This window comes from Macaca fascicularis, chromosome 12 (genome assembly GCF_037993035.2).
Source record: "Macaca fascicularis isolate 582-1 chromosome 12, T2T-MFA8v1.1".
NCBI lineage: Eukaryota > Metazoa > Chordata > Mammalia > Primates > Cercopithecidae > Macaca > Macaca fascicularis.
In genome coordinates this window covers 33,412,441-33,428,865 of record NC_088386.1, presented here as the reverse complement: position 1 = coordinate 33,428,865, position 16,425 = coordinate 33,412,441, and the positions used below count along the sequence as shown (strand labels likewise).

The 16,425-nt window shown below is 36.4% G+C and overlaps 1 protein-coding gene across 2 annotated transcripts in view; it reads right to left on the bottom strand.

The window, feature by feature from the left end:
- Positions 1–6,105: 6,105 nt before the first annotated feature.
- The window catches only part of LOC135964432 (histamine N-methyltransferase-like), a 49,479-nt gene continuing 39,159 nt past the window's right edge, over positions 6,106–16,425 (bottom strand). For both annotated transcript variants that reach the window (XM_074008590.1, XM_065525435.2), the window contains 2 exons: positions 15,387–15,480; positions 6,106–6,985 (listed from right to left, as the gene is read on the bottom strand). In XM_074008590.1, the coding sequence (XP_073864691.1) occupies positions 6,630–6,985; positions 15,387–15,480 (450 nt within the window). In that variant the 3' untranslated portion in view covers positions 6,106–6,629. The remainder of the gene's footprint in view (positions 6,986–15,386; positions 15,481–16,425) is intronic.

Genomic DNA, 16,425 nt, shown 5'->3' with positions numbered 1-16,425 from the left:
AAACTCTGTCTCTACTAAAAATACAAAAAAAAATTAGCTGGGCATGGTGGCGGGCGCCTGTAGTCCCAGCTACTTGGGAGACTGAGGCAGGAGAATGACGTGAACCCAGGAGGTGGAGCTTGCAGTGAACCGAGATTGCACCACTGCACTCCAGCCTGGCCAACAGAGAAAGACTCCGTCTCAAAAAATAAAAAATAAATAAAAATAAAAATAAAATAAAATAGGCTCTTGTTATCAGATACTCAGTAACTGAGGATACGTTTATACAAGCTCAAAATAATGGATCAGTTCGCTGGGATTGTTCTCTCTTGCCCAAGAGACCAAGCCACAGCCATACAGGAGTTGCCTCTCGAAGATAATGTATTTTGTCTCTTGAAGATAATATATTTTGGGACAAAGTAGATCAAGTCAAACAGGTGCTATTTTTATACTAGAGTCACCAGGTGAGATCCATGCTGGGAAACAGAATACAAATTAAGAAGCTAGGAGATAATTCCTATATGAAACTTAAAGAGGAGGAAAAGGGACAGAGAGTCAATGAAGGTCAACATTAAAGGCAGCAAGATGTAGTGGTTATGAACATGGCCCTGGGGTTAATTCGTGTGTATCAGAATTCTGGCTCCTCCAGATGTGAGAATGTGGCACACATTATATAATTTAATATATAATTTTACCTCAGTTTCCTTCTTTGTGAAACTGGAATAGAAATTGTAACTAACTCACTCATAAGCTTGTTATGAGGATTAGATTGTATAATGCCTATAAACACTTAACATTAGTACGACACATCATAAGCCCTCAATAAATGTTAACTATTATTAAAATGGGGTCTTTTAAATCCCCTATGGTCTGTTTTATTTAGCAAATAATCTTCCTCCATGATTAACTCTTTTTCAAGCTGGAAACTACGAATTAGATTGGCCAAAGAAAACAGAAGGAAGCAGCCAACCTGAAGAGCCAGTTTTTGCTCCACCATTCCTAGGACACACAGATGGGAAACTCAAAAGTTGCCAACCTTGCCCAAACAAATTCATGCCATGAGGCTTCTCCTGGATTAGTAAGCCCTGGCTAATTTCCTTGCCTGGGTAACTTATACAATGAGGAATAAGTCCAAACTCTTCTCCCAGTCAGTCCTGGAGAAATAAAAACCCTAATAAAAATAATTATAAACAAACCACAAGGAGGGTAATGCACCTTCCATTAGAGGCTATTGTGGGGTAGATGAAGTCTGTTGGGAAATGTGCAGCATGGCAGCAATATCTTGATAAATAAGCTAAGGCTGCAGTGTGCTCATGCTGATAACAAGCAGCATGGAACAACTGCCTCTTCTACAAAACCCTGGGATTTATGTCCAGTCTGCCTGCATTGAAAACCAGAGAATTAACTCATGAAACTCATATATCAACACATGCAGAAAAAGGAATCACAGTACAGAAATGAAATTAGCATGAAATTAGTTAGCTGTAGAACATAAATAAAGGTACTGACACTTTTCTGCATCTTCTATAGCAAATGTCTTTGGAGAACTCACCAAACTTGGACTATACCTGATGGCTCCTGTGATTTATTTCAACATTTTCTATCCTAAGCAGGTTGTTTGCAAAGTCCTTCAAGTATCATTAAGACAAATTGGGAAACACAGATAATTCTTCAAGAGAAGAATATGATCATGGAAAGACACTGCTTGTACAGAGTATCCCCGTGTGTCAGTGTAGCCTCCAGAACAGTGTCTTGTATTTATTAATCCATTGCCACAGAGATTACTACAATCTGACTCAGAGTCCTAATTAATTTTTGGCACATTTAGAAATTGTGACTGTCGTTACCCAGGGAGCCTCTTAAATCAACCCCCCTTTTACTGCAGTTGCCTTTTTATGGTGTATATCACATTGAGAAACGGATTACAGGATCTTTAGCTTTAACTATCCTGCATTAGTTGATCGCGTACTATGGATGTGTATTGCACAGTTTATGAATCATAGGGGAGCTAGGGTATGGATGATAATTTAAACATGAAATTGGTGATGTCTGGGACCTGGTAGGAGGCAGCGAAATACAGGCAAAAGTCAAGGCAATGGGATGGAAAAATCAGATATTTATGACAAGCTAAAAATGAACTTGTTAGTGAAGTGTAGTATTTAGAAAGAGTCCTATCTCGTTATTCAAGGAGGTGATTTTTTTTTTCATAGTACTCTGATCCTCTGATTGCTTCTTCTTCCCTTTTATGATCAGATCCCCTTCAATGTGCAAGTGGATATCTGGGGGCAATGGTGATTTAGTTCTATGAAGTCATACTCTGCATCTAAGATGAATGAAGATCACATATTTAACTTGTCCAATATGTAGACATACAGTGTGAGTCGGTAGATATAGGGTTTAACTAATTTCCTGTTATCAACTTGCTTTGGGAGCTGGATTAAATTGTTCAATGTATTAGTATCTCAGTTTCCTCACCTATGAAATAGGATAATAATAAATAATCTTTCTAATTCATGAGGTAAGAACCAAATAAGATCTTCTATTTTGCTCTACCTAAGACATTTGGGAGGCAAGAAGCAGACACCCACAAGAACACCTGGAGTAAAATGTTATTTGTTTTCAGGTCAGACACAGACGGGAATAGAAATTGCAAGGACCCTTCCTTGAGACAGCCAAAGCTTATCTCCCATTCCAAGCCCATGTGGTCTTACACTCCTGGCATCTCTCATTCTCTCTACAAGTTGGTTCCATGCCTCACCTTCAAACCATGGCAACCCAGTGAGGTCCTCCCACATGTGGCCCACAGTGGTGACTCTAGACTTGAATCTATCTTAAGACCCTTCAGCTCAGCTACTATAGAAAGCCAACTCGCCTCCTTATTGTCCTTTAGATATGTCAAGCTCATTTCCACATCAGGGCCTTTGTATTCGCACTTCTTCAAATGCTCTTCTCCCAACTCTATGCATGGTTTGCTCCTTCACTGCATTTCAATCTCTGTTCAAATCTCATTCTTTTAAAGATAGCTTCCCTGATCACTCCACTTAGTATTACACCATCTGGTACTCTTTTCCCCTTATTTACTTTTATTTTCTTAATATCACCTATCATTATCTGGCATATATTTATTTTTTGTCTATTTCACCCACTAGAAATCAGGTCAATGAGTTGTTGTTGTTGTTGTTTTGCTGTGATATGTCCTTTGCTTTGAAAACTCCCTCACACCTAAGAGGAACTCAATAGATACTGATTAACTGTATATATCACGAATAAGTGAATGAATGTCTCATTGCCCCAGATTTGTAGTTTCAAATTTTTAAGAGAATTTTTAATGGATGCATTTCATAATTTTCAGAAAGACCATTTCATCAATTTCTGCTTATAGATTTCTATCCATGTGCCAGCTGGATAGTCTCATCAGGCAGGGTTGAGATGGGGCCATTTCACATGGTGCTGAGCACAGGCACTTAGAGCATGGATAGCTAAGGGAGGCAGATCCCTTAAGTTGGGGCTTGGATGGTACAATCCTGAAGGCACCTTGGGTCTCTTGGACGACCAGCTTAGCTCTGAAAGACACAGAGGCCATCTTCCTGTGGCTAAGAATCTCAAGGTCAGAAACTAGGCCAGATCCTACAAGTACTAGCTCTCTGGCCTTAGTTGTAATTGTCCTTAAACTTTTTATTTACTCTGCATTTTGTATTGAGTTTCCATGAGTAACTAATAACAGCAGTGGTTAATATTTTTGAGTATTCCTGATGAGTCTAACACTTTATGTGCATATTTATGAAGCTTAACTCCTGGGCTTCTCATAACCATCTTCTGAGGTAGATACTATGATTCACTTCATTTTGCAGATGAAGAAATATGAGAATAGAGAGAAAATAAAGTGCCTAATGTCACTTGGTGAGTAATTAATACAAACAGAATTTGTACCCAGTTAAGTCCGACTTTTCAGCCTTATTTAACAAGGTTATTTTAATCCACTCACTCCACTGTGGGACTTCCCAAGAAGTTCACATTTTCTTAGAAGTAACATTCTGATGAGGTGACACATACAAATATGATTTCAATAATAAAGTATTATGTGCAAGCTATTCTCATTAAACAAACATTTAAAATACATTAAATATACATTAGGGTCTGTGCAGTTCCACAGACTTAAGATCTAGTATTCTCTATGGCCTTTGCATCTCTTTTTATGGATGTGCATTAGAAATTACTTAATTTTTATGGCCCAGAATGGCAGGGTTTTTAATTAAGAAAGTCACCAATTTTTATAATAAGCAAATATCAAGCCCTAAAATGCTGCGCTCCATATCATGATTTCACTTTGGGTTTTGGCAATATGCCCTAACAATACGTGCAAAAAAAGTGTCTAAAAGAGTCCTAAATAAGTTAAGGTTTACACTCATACTAATGGCAACACATAACTTTGTTGGCTTTCTTGAGCTCTGTTTATAATAATAATATGAACACACAAGGTACAAAATAAATGTTTGAGAAGGAAAGAATTCATTGATGCCCCTTTACTTAGCATTTACCATATGCAAGGCACCACGTTAAACACTGAGAGATCCATGATACATAAAACAACATTCCAAATTCACCCCGAGCACTTTCTTCTGAAACACGAGAACAAACCTGAAAAGCCAGCGTGTGACTGCCCCAAATTTTGGTAATATCATACAGTGCAAGAAGAAATCAGGGATAGGTTTATCCCTTGAACTTATCTAGCTTCCCATTGCTAACTAGTAGGTTTTCATGGAATTTCTCTCTTTAAAACGGCTGTGTGTTTCAATTGCATTAAAATTAAGCAGGTGAGAATTTATTTATCCTTATATACTAAAGGTTTAACAAGGACGAGAAAAAGGCCATATTTACAAACACCAATCTATGGACTGCAATTGTTTTGCATCTTTCAATAGGATTGTTAGTTCTATTTTTGTTTGTTTTTGCACGTGTGCTTTATACAAAAGACTCTGTAAAGTCTTGATTTCCATATTTCTGGTGAAGCTCTTCCAGGTCTTCATGGCCCCATACCCATCAATCATATGTGCCTCACAGATTTCCTTTGTCAGTAGTACATATCAGTATGATTAATGATTCAGTGTTCATACTCAGGAATCTGATTGGAGAACTGTCGTTTCATTTGTTGGAACGTATAATTCAAAAAGCATTGATGAAGTTGTCCAAAAAAAAGAGAGAGCAATGCAAGTCTGTCTTACTTATTATGAACAACAAAGCTTGGTAGCTTATTAGTGTAAATAGGCTCTCTATGCCAGTATATTCCCTGGGGATAAACTAAGTGACTGAGAGGGGTCGTTTAAGTTTTTAGAGTGATTATACATCAGCATTACATGGAAGCCCTATTACATGAAAGAGTGAGTATCACACCAGGTTGAAGGCTTCCTCATTGGCAGAATGAGGGCTCATGAGCTGTTTAGTAAAACCTTACTTTTATTTTGTTTCTGACAGGGAGTACTAATTATTTACATACTTAAAATATTTATTTATTAATTATTAAATTAGCTATTTACTTATCGAAATTTATGTACTATTTATGTAAAAAATGATAGAGGGTTATTATTAAAAATAAGAAACATCAAATATGTTTTCAAAACCCCCCTGAAATCCTACAGTCCAAATGACTCTTGGTCTCACAGGAGGTCTTAAGAGTGACATAAGAAACTACAAAGTATCAAAATGCATTGAAGGTTTTCTAGAACCTTGCATTTACGCAATTCCTAGAAATCTGGTAAAAGGTGCATTTTAAGCTAGAACAGGTTTTAGTTTTGTGTTTTTTTGTTCTTCAATAAATTTTGTTTATATATCTGGCTATTATTTTGAGGGGAAACAGTTTGTTCTCACTGTTATACTTACCTAAATTTCAAACATATTAAAGATTACATTTTTTAAAAAAAGCAAAACTATAATATTATTTTGATAAAATGTTAGTATTTTAAAACCTTGGTTTTAGAAGGTCTTTTAAAATGTGTCAAAGCCCAGACTTTAAAAAATTTGGCTGAATATAATAGAAAACTTCAGTATATCAAAAATACAAACAAAAAGCTATTAATTCACAGATAAAATTACAAGAGAAACATAATGGGAAGAAATGACAACACATGATAAAGAATTAATTTTTAATATTCTAAAGGTGCTTACTCTTAAAAATTAATAAAAATGAGATAAAAAGTACAATAGAAGAATGTACAAAGAGAAATATTTCTTCATAAAATGGCCAAATCAGTAACACAGGCTTTGTGTTCAAAGTGTTGATAAGTGCATACGTCACTAATAAAGAATCTATAGTATATATTTTATTATTATTCTAGAAAAATTTCAGACAATCAGCAAATGGAATGAATTTTATTATCAATATGCCATAGAAATTCGGTCATCTAATTTTTCTAGCTTATGTTATGTTGAGCCTGCATGTGGTCTCTCTTCCTGGAGGAGGGACAGGATAAGACCAGCAGTGTCCCATATGATTCCAAATGGAAGTCCAATAATGTCTTGGAGTTCACTACTTCTCATATCCAAACAGTGCTTTATCTACATTAATGTAGGTGTTTGTAATTTTAATATGGATATCAATGAGCAATCAGAGTTGTTCAAAATATAATTTTTGAATATACTTTTGTGATTGATAGTTATGCCCCAATCACTATGAAACTCAGATTATTATTAAAAAGAACCTTCCCCTCTTTCTTAGTACTAAATTCAGGCTCTTGTAGATCTTTCACAAGCTCTGCTTTGAGATCAGGTGGTGCTGTGGCATTAAAGTTGCAGGTTTCAGTCAAAAAATCCCAAAGCAGGTCTGCAGTTTCATTACCATCAGTAAAGCAATCAGATATGTCCAAGGTGGACAAAAAGTCATAGCACTCATACTTAAGCCCTAGGTTGTCCAGCATCTGAGTGAGGTCATCTGATGTGACATATAGGCAGAGGTCATCCTGGGGTAAGCGTGATCCGTACTTTCTCCACAGCTTGTCCCAGCCACTGCTTCCTGTGCAATAAAACACAATTCATGCTTTCATTTATTCTTTCTTTCATTTGCAGTCTGCCAGAAAGTACACTAGATGCTTATAATAGAACAAAATAATAATCTTGTCCTTTGTGCAGTTCATATTTCAAGGAGTACGGGAGGAGAGAGAAAAATAAGTAAATATATGGTGATAAATGCTAAATGAAAAAGTAATCTGAATAAGTGCTAAGAGAGTTAAAGACTTTGATGGGTTGCTGTTTTAACTAGGGTGGTCACAGAATCTCTCTAATAACCTGACATTTGAGCAGAGACCTGACAGCAAGCCATGAAGATATCAGGGGGAAGATGACTCCAGGAGACAGATGAGCAGCTGCGAAGGACCTGAAGCAGGATGATACTTGGCCCATTAAAGAACTAGCCGGGAAGCCAGTGAAATTGGAGCTGAATGAGTGAGGGCAGAGGAGAAGGAGATTAGGTTGGAGGGATTAGGGGTGGGGAGTGGATGAAGGCACCAGATCACTTGGGGCCCAATGGGAAACCACCATAATGCTGTCTGATAGAACTTTCTGAACCAATGGACACGTTCTATATCTGCATTGTCCAGCAGGATTGCCACTCACCACTTGTTGCTGTGGAGCACTTGAAAGGTGGCTTAGGACTTGAGTTTCAAGTGTGACTGAAGATCTGAATTTTAAGTTGCATTCATTTAAATTAATTTCAGTTTCAACTTCACTACCAAAACATGGTTTCTGTATGGAACAGCACATGAGGATGACTCAATATACATTTAATAAGGTCACTCTGGCCACACAGATGAGAAGAGAGTACTGGAGCATAAGGGCAGAGGTGGGGAGAACAGTGAGAAGGCTACTATAATCACCTGGGGATAGGTGGCGGCAGGTCCCACGGACCAGCGAGCTGGGAGGTGAAGAGAAGTGGTGGGAGTTTTTATGTATTATACTCCTAGATCCAACAAGGCTTGCCAACAGTTTGGATGTAGGATATGGGTAAATGGGAAGAATCAGTGATGACCCCAGTGATTTCTGCGTGGGGGCCTGAGAAGATAGAATTGCCATTATTGGAGAGGAGAAGAATGAGGGATGAGCAATTTTGTATCATCAGGCCTCTGGTTTCAGGAATATAGATTTGAGATACCTAGTGGACATTCAGGTGGTGATATGAGAAAGGTAGTTGTTAGTCTGGAATTCAGACAAGAGTCTTTAATAGTAAAAATTAAAATGGAAAAAAAGAGCACAGTAATGATGATTTACTCAAATAAATGATTTTTTACTCTCTTCTCTATATAAAAAATGATGCTGCCTTGGACTGACAATAACTAGGTGGTTTCTATAAATCTTGTCCCCAAGTTCAGAATACCCTTTAGCAATGTTTGTAGTATTTAATTGAAATTCTAACCCTGCAGAGAAGCTACGGAATACCTTATCTGAGGGAGACAGACATGAACTGAACTCTTCTTCTGATGCTTTATGAATGAGATGAGGCTTGTGAGATGAGCCTCTCAGAACTTAAATTTCCTCATCTGTAAAATGCGGATTATCTTACTTACCTTGAATACAACTACAAGTATTACATGAGATAATTTAAGTGAATTATTGCACAATGGTAAGCAGATGAAAGATGTGTAATAAGTGCTTATAAAATACATGAATTAGTCTGCTAGTGTATTTCCACTGATCGTAATCTTGAGACTAAAAAAGCAAACCTGCTATTCAGAAATCTACAATAATAATGAATTTCTATTTATAGGCCTTCTAATACATGCATATTACATACACAGTCAGTACAGGCAGTAATAAAGAGCATGGTCTCTAAAACCCAATTGCCTGAGTATGAAGCCTGGCTTTCCCTCTTACCAACTTTATGAACCTGTGTCTCAGTTTTATCATCTGTAAAACAGGGGTGATAATATAATTCATTCATAGACTGCTACAAGGATTCACTGAGCTAATAAAGTAAAGGCCCTTAGAACCATGACACATTAGTTAACATTACTGAAGTGTTAAACTGGATTTGGCAAAAGCAGTATAAGAGACAACTTATACTTTCTTTGTGCTTCTAGGATTAAATGTCTTGAGCTACTTTTGGTTCCCAAGTCCCCTTTATGATTTAGTGAGAGTAACTGACTCTCCAGAAAAATACACAAACAATACATACCCACACAGTTCTGCATATGATTATAGAATGCTCAAAGACCCTTGACTCTCATGCATGGATTAAGCTAAAGTTCCCAGATTTAATTCAACCCAAGAGACGAACCAAGACAAAGAATAGGCTAAATAATAAATAGCCTAGGATAATTGATGTTCTACTTATATTTCAGAAGAGGGGGAGGTAACTGTAGGATATGCTCTAGGAGAAGGTGGAATTGGAATGAAGTAGAAAGAATAAAACTTCCATTCAATGAAAATAAATGAGGGTTGTGAGTATTTATTAAAAAATCTTTTATTCCAAAGACAGTGAATTGTCTTCCTAAATAAGAGTTTGCCGGCAAACAAGATATTACAAGAAAATCAGCATTTCAGTGGCTGAAGAGAGGCTCTGTTAACATCATTATTATATTTTTAACCTGGCAGAGAAAAAAGAACCAAACACTAACTGCAGAAAATGTGCTGGTGTCAGTGATGTGACTTGGTGCCATTTCTGAGCTGAGCAATTATGCACTTCCAGACTGATGCATTATAATGGCTCTCGGTGGGCACAACATATGGTGTTACTTTTGTTTTCAACATGATATAAACCAGATTTTTTTTTCACTGCATTAAAAATAACACACAATGATTTGCCTCCTTCCTTACTCAGGTAAGGAGAGGACACACAGAAAGCTTCAGTGATCTCCTTCTGGCTCATCTCCCTTAACCAGACAGGCTGCCTTTTAAATAGCAACCCTCCCAATTGATGTTTGGCTATAACATTTGCAGAAAAAACATTTCTTTGATACAATTTTAGTGTGGGATACTCCACATTTTTTTAAAGAAATCCAACTCTTTTGTTCTTATGTCTCTTCTTTTTTATCCCCAGATCAAATTTCTTTCATCTCCATTATCAGGAACTTCTACTAGTTATCACTAAATGACTATCTCCTGAGTTGGGGTAATTCTGTAATAGATATTTACAAACACAGAGGAAAGGTTGATTTCCATCAAGCAACATAAATTTCAATAAGCTGACCAGTAAATGTTGTCATTTAATTCTGATTTCAATTTATTTTTCTTTCCCTAATTAGTTTTAGTTGTTCTTCATTGCTTTTGTCTGGCTGCTTCCATTTGCTCTGTGTGTGTGTGTGTGTGTGTGTGTGTCTTTTTTATTGAGTCTTTGATTCTTATTTATTAAACTGCATCTGCAAATATCCAGAGATTCCTGTGTTCTCTGATTTCATCAAGTCAGTTTTAGCTGAAATATACTCTTTTTCCTTGGATGTATGTTCAGAGCTTATTGTAGTTCTGATATCATAGGGCAGAAATAATAAACAATTAGTTCAATTAAAACATGTTTACTGAGTATTGTCTCTGTGCCAAAGTCTTTACAAAGATCTAGGAACAGAGATGAATCTCCCTATATGCCTCCCTGTATACCATGAGTACTCAGTTTTGTGCATTGCAGAGCAGCTATGGATGACAATATTACCCTGCAACAAATGAACATACACAGAAGCATCTTCCCTTTTAGGTAATTATGAGGCAAATTCCACTGAGAAAGCGACCCAAAGAATCTTGATAAAAACAGAACCTAGTGTAAACCAATGTGGTATAGATATTCCAAGTTCTAGGTCAATATTCAACTTTAGGAAATGTTTCAATCTGTCGAGTGAATGAAAAATGGGGTTTAAATAATTATTTTGTTCACTGACATCGATATGAAAATGTCTGATTGGAAATTTCTTGGGATCAAATTTGTTCCCAATGTTGGAAACTAGATTTTATCTATTTTTCCAAAAGCTAACCAATATATTTGTATTGGGTATGTTAATATAACAAAGCAACTATTGCTATTTTTTAAAAATAGGAAACTACAGTCACCTTCATCATATACCTTATCTGAGGGAGACAGACATGAACTGAACTCTTCTTCTGATGCTTTGTGAATGAGATGAGGCTCATCTCAGGGAGGGGAGCAAAATAATTTATCTCAGGGAAATGTGTTGTTATTAAGACAAGTTCATGTATGCACAGGTTTATCTAGGTGACAGAAATAGAATAAAAGGGAATTAAACTACTCTATAAGAGGGTTGCTGGGTCAACTGGTAGTTCTTCTTTTAACTCTCTGAGAAATTGCCATACTGCTTTCTACAGTGGTTGAACCACTTTACACTCTCACCAACAATGTATAAGTGTTCCTTTTACTCCACAACCTCATCAGCATCTGTTATTTTTTGTCTTTTTAATACACAGTCATTCTGACTGGTATGAGATGGTATCTCATTGTGGTTTTGATTTTCATTTTGCTAATGATCAGTGATGCTGAGCTTTTTTTCAAATGTTTGTTGGCCACATCTCTGTCTTCTTTTGAGAAGTGTTTATTCACGTCCTTTGCCCACGTTTTAATGGGGTTGTTTTTCTCTTGTAAATTTAAGTTCATTATAGATGATGGATATTAGACCTTTGTCAAATTCATAGTTTGCAAATATTTTCTCCCTTTCTGTAGGTTGTCTGTTTATTCTGTTGATAGTTTCTTTTGCTGTACAGAAACTCTTAAGTTTAATTAGATGCCATTTGCCAATGTTTTTATTGCTTTTGGTGTTTTTGTCATGGAATCTTTGCCTGTTCCTATGTGCAGGATGGTATTGCCTAGGTTGTCTTCTGGGTTTTTATAGTTTTGGGTAGTCTTTAAGCCATAGTGAGTTGATTTTTATATAGAGTATAAGGAAGGAGTCCAGCCTCAATCTTCTGCATATGGCTAGCCAGTTATCCCAGCCCGATTTATTGAATAAGAAGTCTTTTCCCCATTGCTTGTTTTTGTCAGCTTTGTCAAAGATCAGATGGTTGTAGGTGTGTGGCCTTATTTCTGGTTTCTCTATTCTGTTCCATTGGTCTATGTGCCTGTTTTTGTACCAGTACCATGCTGTTTGGTTACTGTACCCCCCTATAGTATAGTTTGGAATCCCATTACTGGGTATATACCCAGAGGAATATTAATCATTCTATCATAAAGACACATGCACATAAATGTTCATTGCAAGATTATTCACAATAGCAAAGACATGGAATCAACCTAAATACTCATCAGTGACAGACTGGTTAAAGAAAATGTGATACATATACACTATGGAACACTATGCAGTCATAAAAAAATAAAATGAGATCATATCTTTTCCGGGGACATGGATGGAGCCAGAAACTATTGGCCTTAGAAAACTAACGCAGAAACAGAAAACCAAATACTGCGTGTTCTCAATTATAAGTGGGAGTTTAATGATGAGAACTGATGAACACAAAGAAGGAAACAACAGACATTGAGGTCTACTTGAGGAAGGAGGGTGGGAGGAGGAGGAGGAGCAGAAAAGATTATGATTGGGTAGTGGGATTAATACCTGGGTGATGAAATAATCTGTTTAACAACCCCCCTGCCACTGGACACGTTTACCTATGTGACAAACCTTCAGATGTACCCCCGAACTTAAAATAAAACTTAAAAAAGAGGGTTGCAATAGAAAGTGAGGAGGTGGCATCTCAGCACTGAACTAAGAGGATATGAGGGAAGGCTGAGAGAAGTTATGAGAGCAGGTTCAATGGAAGGGAGTCCAGACTGAGCAAGAGAAAGGTGAGAAAGAGTCACGGTGGGACCTTAATGCTAAATTCTGTTCTTTGTTCCTCTTTCTCCCCCACAGGTCTCAACATCTGTCAAAAGCAAGAACGGTGTTTTGGAGAAGGAAGGAGGTAGGACTATGTCCATGTTTAGGGCAATGTGAAATAAGATGAGAAAGGGCAGTTGCAGTACATGAAAGATTTAGAGAGAAGAAATCAAAAGTTGAACTTGGAGCAGGCAGTGGATGGCAATCATCAGGAGCATTTAAGTCTGACCTCAGGAATCCTCAGGAGTAAAGGAATGGTGATGAGGGGATGGATTACCCAAGTTACTTGAAATGAGAGCTCCATCATTTACTCTGGATGTTTAAGAGTTAAGTATGACGTGCCCATAGGACTGGAGAATCTGGGGACATTCCAGTTATACTAAATTGATGACAATGATCAACATAGTTCACAATTCTATTTCTCTTTTCAGGTAGAATTATTTTTCACTGCAAAGTAATTCATTAATGTGAAAAGCGGGTTTTTTTAAAAAATTAACTTATATTTAATTAATTTATTTACTTAGCATTCTGACAAATAGAGGCAAAAAAAGCCAAGACATTCTTAGCTTTAGGAGAAAGATAAGCAGAAAACCCCAAATAAAATATCTAAATCTTTCTTCTACTTTTGCTAAGTGGTTTTTCTTTTAGGAAAAAATGGATGGCTATAGCTGTGTAAATCCCTTCTAAGAAGTGCATATGGTAAAGGAAGGAGATCATCAAAATCTCTTTAATAATCTGTCAAATGTTATTCATTGCATTCTTATGTCTATTAACAATGTTTTCCTCTTTGGAATAGCTGTCTCCTGTGCTATAAGCAGTAATGAAGAATTGTTAACTGCATATTGAGAAAGTGAATAAAACATTTCCATCATCAAATACATTGATTAAATAATTTTTGACTCAAAATACTTTTCAAAAAAAGCTAACTGATTTTTGAGTCTTTGCTCCCTTTCTTTTGATTTTTTAAATTATGAATGTTTATTTACAGATGGTACTCATGAACCACATATATGAAAAGATGTAACATAATGCAGATATGGTTATCCAGAAATAGCCCTTGAATAAACTGAGATGCAGAGACCAAATTCACATAGCTAGAAGTGCCTCAGTATTCTTGCTCCATGTATTAACATACAACACATTTCATTGAGTTCATTTTGGTCTTCAAGCTTCTTGATGCCAATAATCATCAATTAATTCATTCATGATACAGCCAGCAGAATACTGTAGCCATAAGGGCACTTAGTCACTTCTCAGTTACATGTGGACTATTCATGCTCCCTTCTAAACTTCAGGCTGGCTTTGTCTTATTGGTAATATACACTCATAGATAGCTAACTTTTGGGTGCTCAGATACTTAACTTCTGAAAATATGTTGGAATAAACCAAGTATAAATAAAAGATTAGATCTACCATTGAGATGAAACATATTCTAAGATAAAAAATATATGACTTCTCAATGAATTGTTATTTCTGTCTACAATACTTTTTCTATATGATTGATGAATATCATCAAGAATAGGCTGCCTACAATGTTGATAACTAAGTTTACTTTGCAATTCTAAATGCAGTTCATAGCACTTTATTAGTTCAGAGAGAGGTTAGTAAGATGAATCCAGTTTCCATAAGCCCTTCTAAATGGGAAGTGAGACCTCTCCCACATGAATGAGTATTTTTAATGAATTAGAGATAAAAATAGTGTATCTAAATGTTCCCTTGGCGGAGAGGTTGTGTATAGGAGCTCTCTATTGCCAAACTTTCACATAAGGTCAAACCCAGGATTACAAGCTATAACCATGTTTGCCATCTTTAAAGCAATTCTTCATATTTAAGAACAAATCAATTTTTTGACATACAGTGCCCAAGTATGGGGTCTGGTATAACTTTAGGGAGACAGAGTCTGTTGTGTATCTAAAATCAACCCATAAGTACTGGTGGACAATCGATAAAGGTTGCTGAATGAAAGAAGTCATAAATACTGTCCTCAACAATGTCAATGTTTCATTATCTAAAAATGTTTACTTGTGTTCTCTGTGTGATACTAGATCCCTGCCAGCAACTGGTCATGCTCACATGCCTCGCTAGAAATAAAACACCAACACAAAACACAACAAATGAACTGTTTTTGATAGGCATTTGAAAAAACCTATAGCAAGCAGTGTTGATCATGGCTCTAAGAATGCAAGTTAATTAAATTTGATGATATCTGAAATACTTAAACCTTTATTTATTAATAAACATCACAGAGGGAAAAGAAACATTCAAATGGCACAAAGTAGGTAAAATAAACGTTTACTATTTTTGGTCTCATTTAAAATCTTTTGTCAGTTGAATTTACTCTAAGCTTTATAAAAAGGATTCTTATATAGAAGAGAAAGACATATTTTACCAAAAGAAAGAAGTAAACAAATGTTTAATTCCATTATACCTTCTAAATTGAGAACTGTTGTGAATAACTTCCCTAATACTGTGAAAATTAGCTGGTGATGATTAGAGGCCAAGGCAAGAATTTCATAATGAAGACAAAATACATAAGCTTCTTTCAAACACAGGGGTCCATGCATACATGTACTATTGCTGTTTTTAAATTCAGGCTGAATGAAAATAACTTACCTGACACAACAATAATGAGAATCTTAGCATTGGTACCTAAGAGACTATGGAAGAATTTCAGGGTAGCTGGGATGTCTTTTACATAATACAGCATCTAGAAATGAGGAAAAAGAGAAATGAGATGCTTCTTTATGTTGAAGTCTTTATTGCTTGGGCTAGATGCTCCTAGAAAGTTTGATTTTCTAGTTGAGTTAATTTTTATTGAAGAAAACACTTAAGAAATTTAAAAATAAAAGACGTTGCATGAAGACATAGAACAATAATGTGAGAAAATATTTGGGGAAATGGAAAAGTATGGTATTTGTTCGACTAGAGTCAAATGATTTTAAATTTACTCTTTCTGGCTTCCATAGCATAGACATTTATAGCTGGAGACACTTAGTCACCATTCCACATGGGGACATGAATCCTATGCCTATTCTATAATTCGTGAATTGCAGTTCTTCTGGGAGAAAATGGTTTCGGCACCATAAAAACAGATCCCATTTCATGGACCGTTGCTTTACAATTAAGCCCTTTGCACTAGCTTCTCCATATGCTCACAGATGCTTTTTTAAAATCACAGAAAATGTGACAGGCTCTGATGATGACAGATTCTGTAAGAAGTTGGACTAAATAAAGCATGAGGTTATCTGCTTGGCCACAGGGTGTTTAGGGGTCAGGCCACCCATTTTTAATAATTATGGACCAATCTCTAGTGAAGTACAGGCCTTTCCACCCAACACAGAGCTTGGACTTAGGTATTGACAATGGGAAATTGTTCCCCATGGCTGGCATCTTTGGACCCCACCCCCATAGACACTTCTTATATCTCATCTTCATCTTTGTTGGACAAGAATTCAATGTTCCAAATAGCCTGTCCTTAGAGAACTCATTGCACAAAAGAAAAGTACTTTAGCTATGCTTCTTTCATATGAATGAATGAAATAAAATGGACCTGACCTGTGCATGGCTCATGGTGTCTTAGGGACCACACTCCACATTTTCCACCACAGGGACCATAGGCAGGTACCCAAATATAGCAAATCAATATGATGAC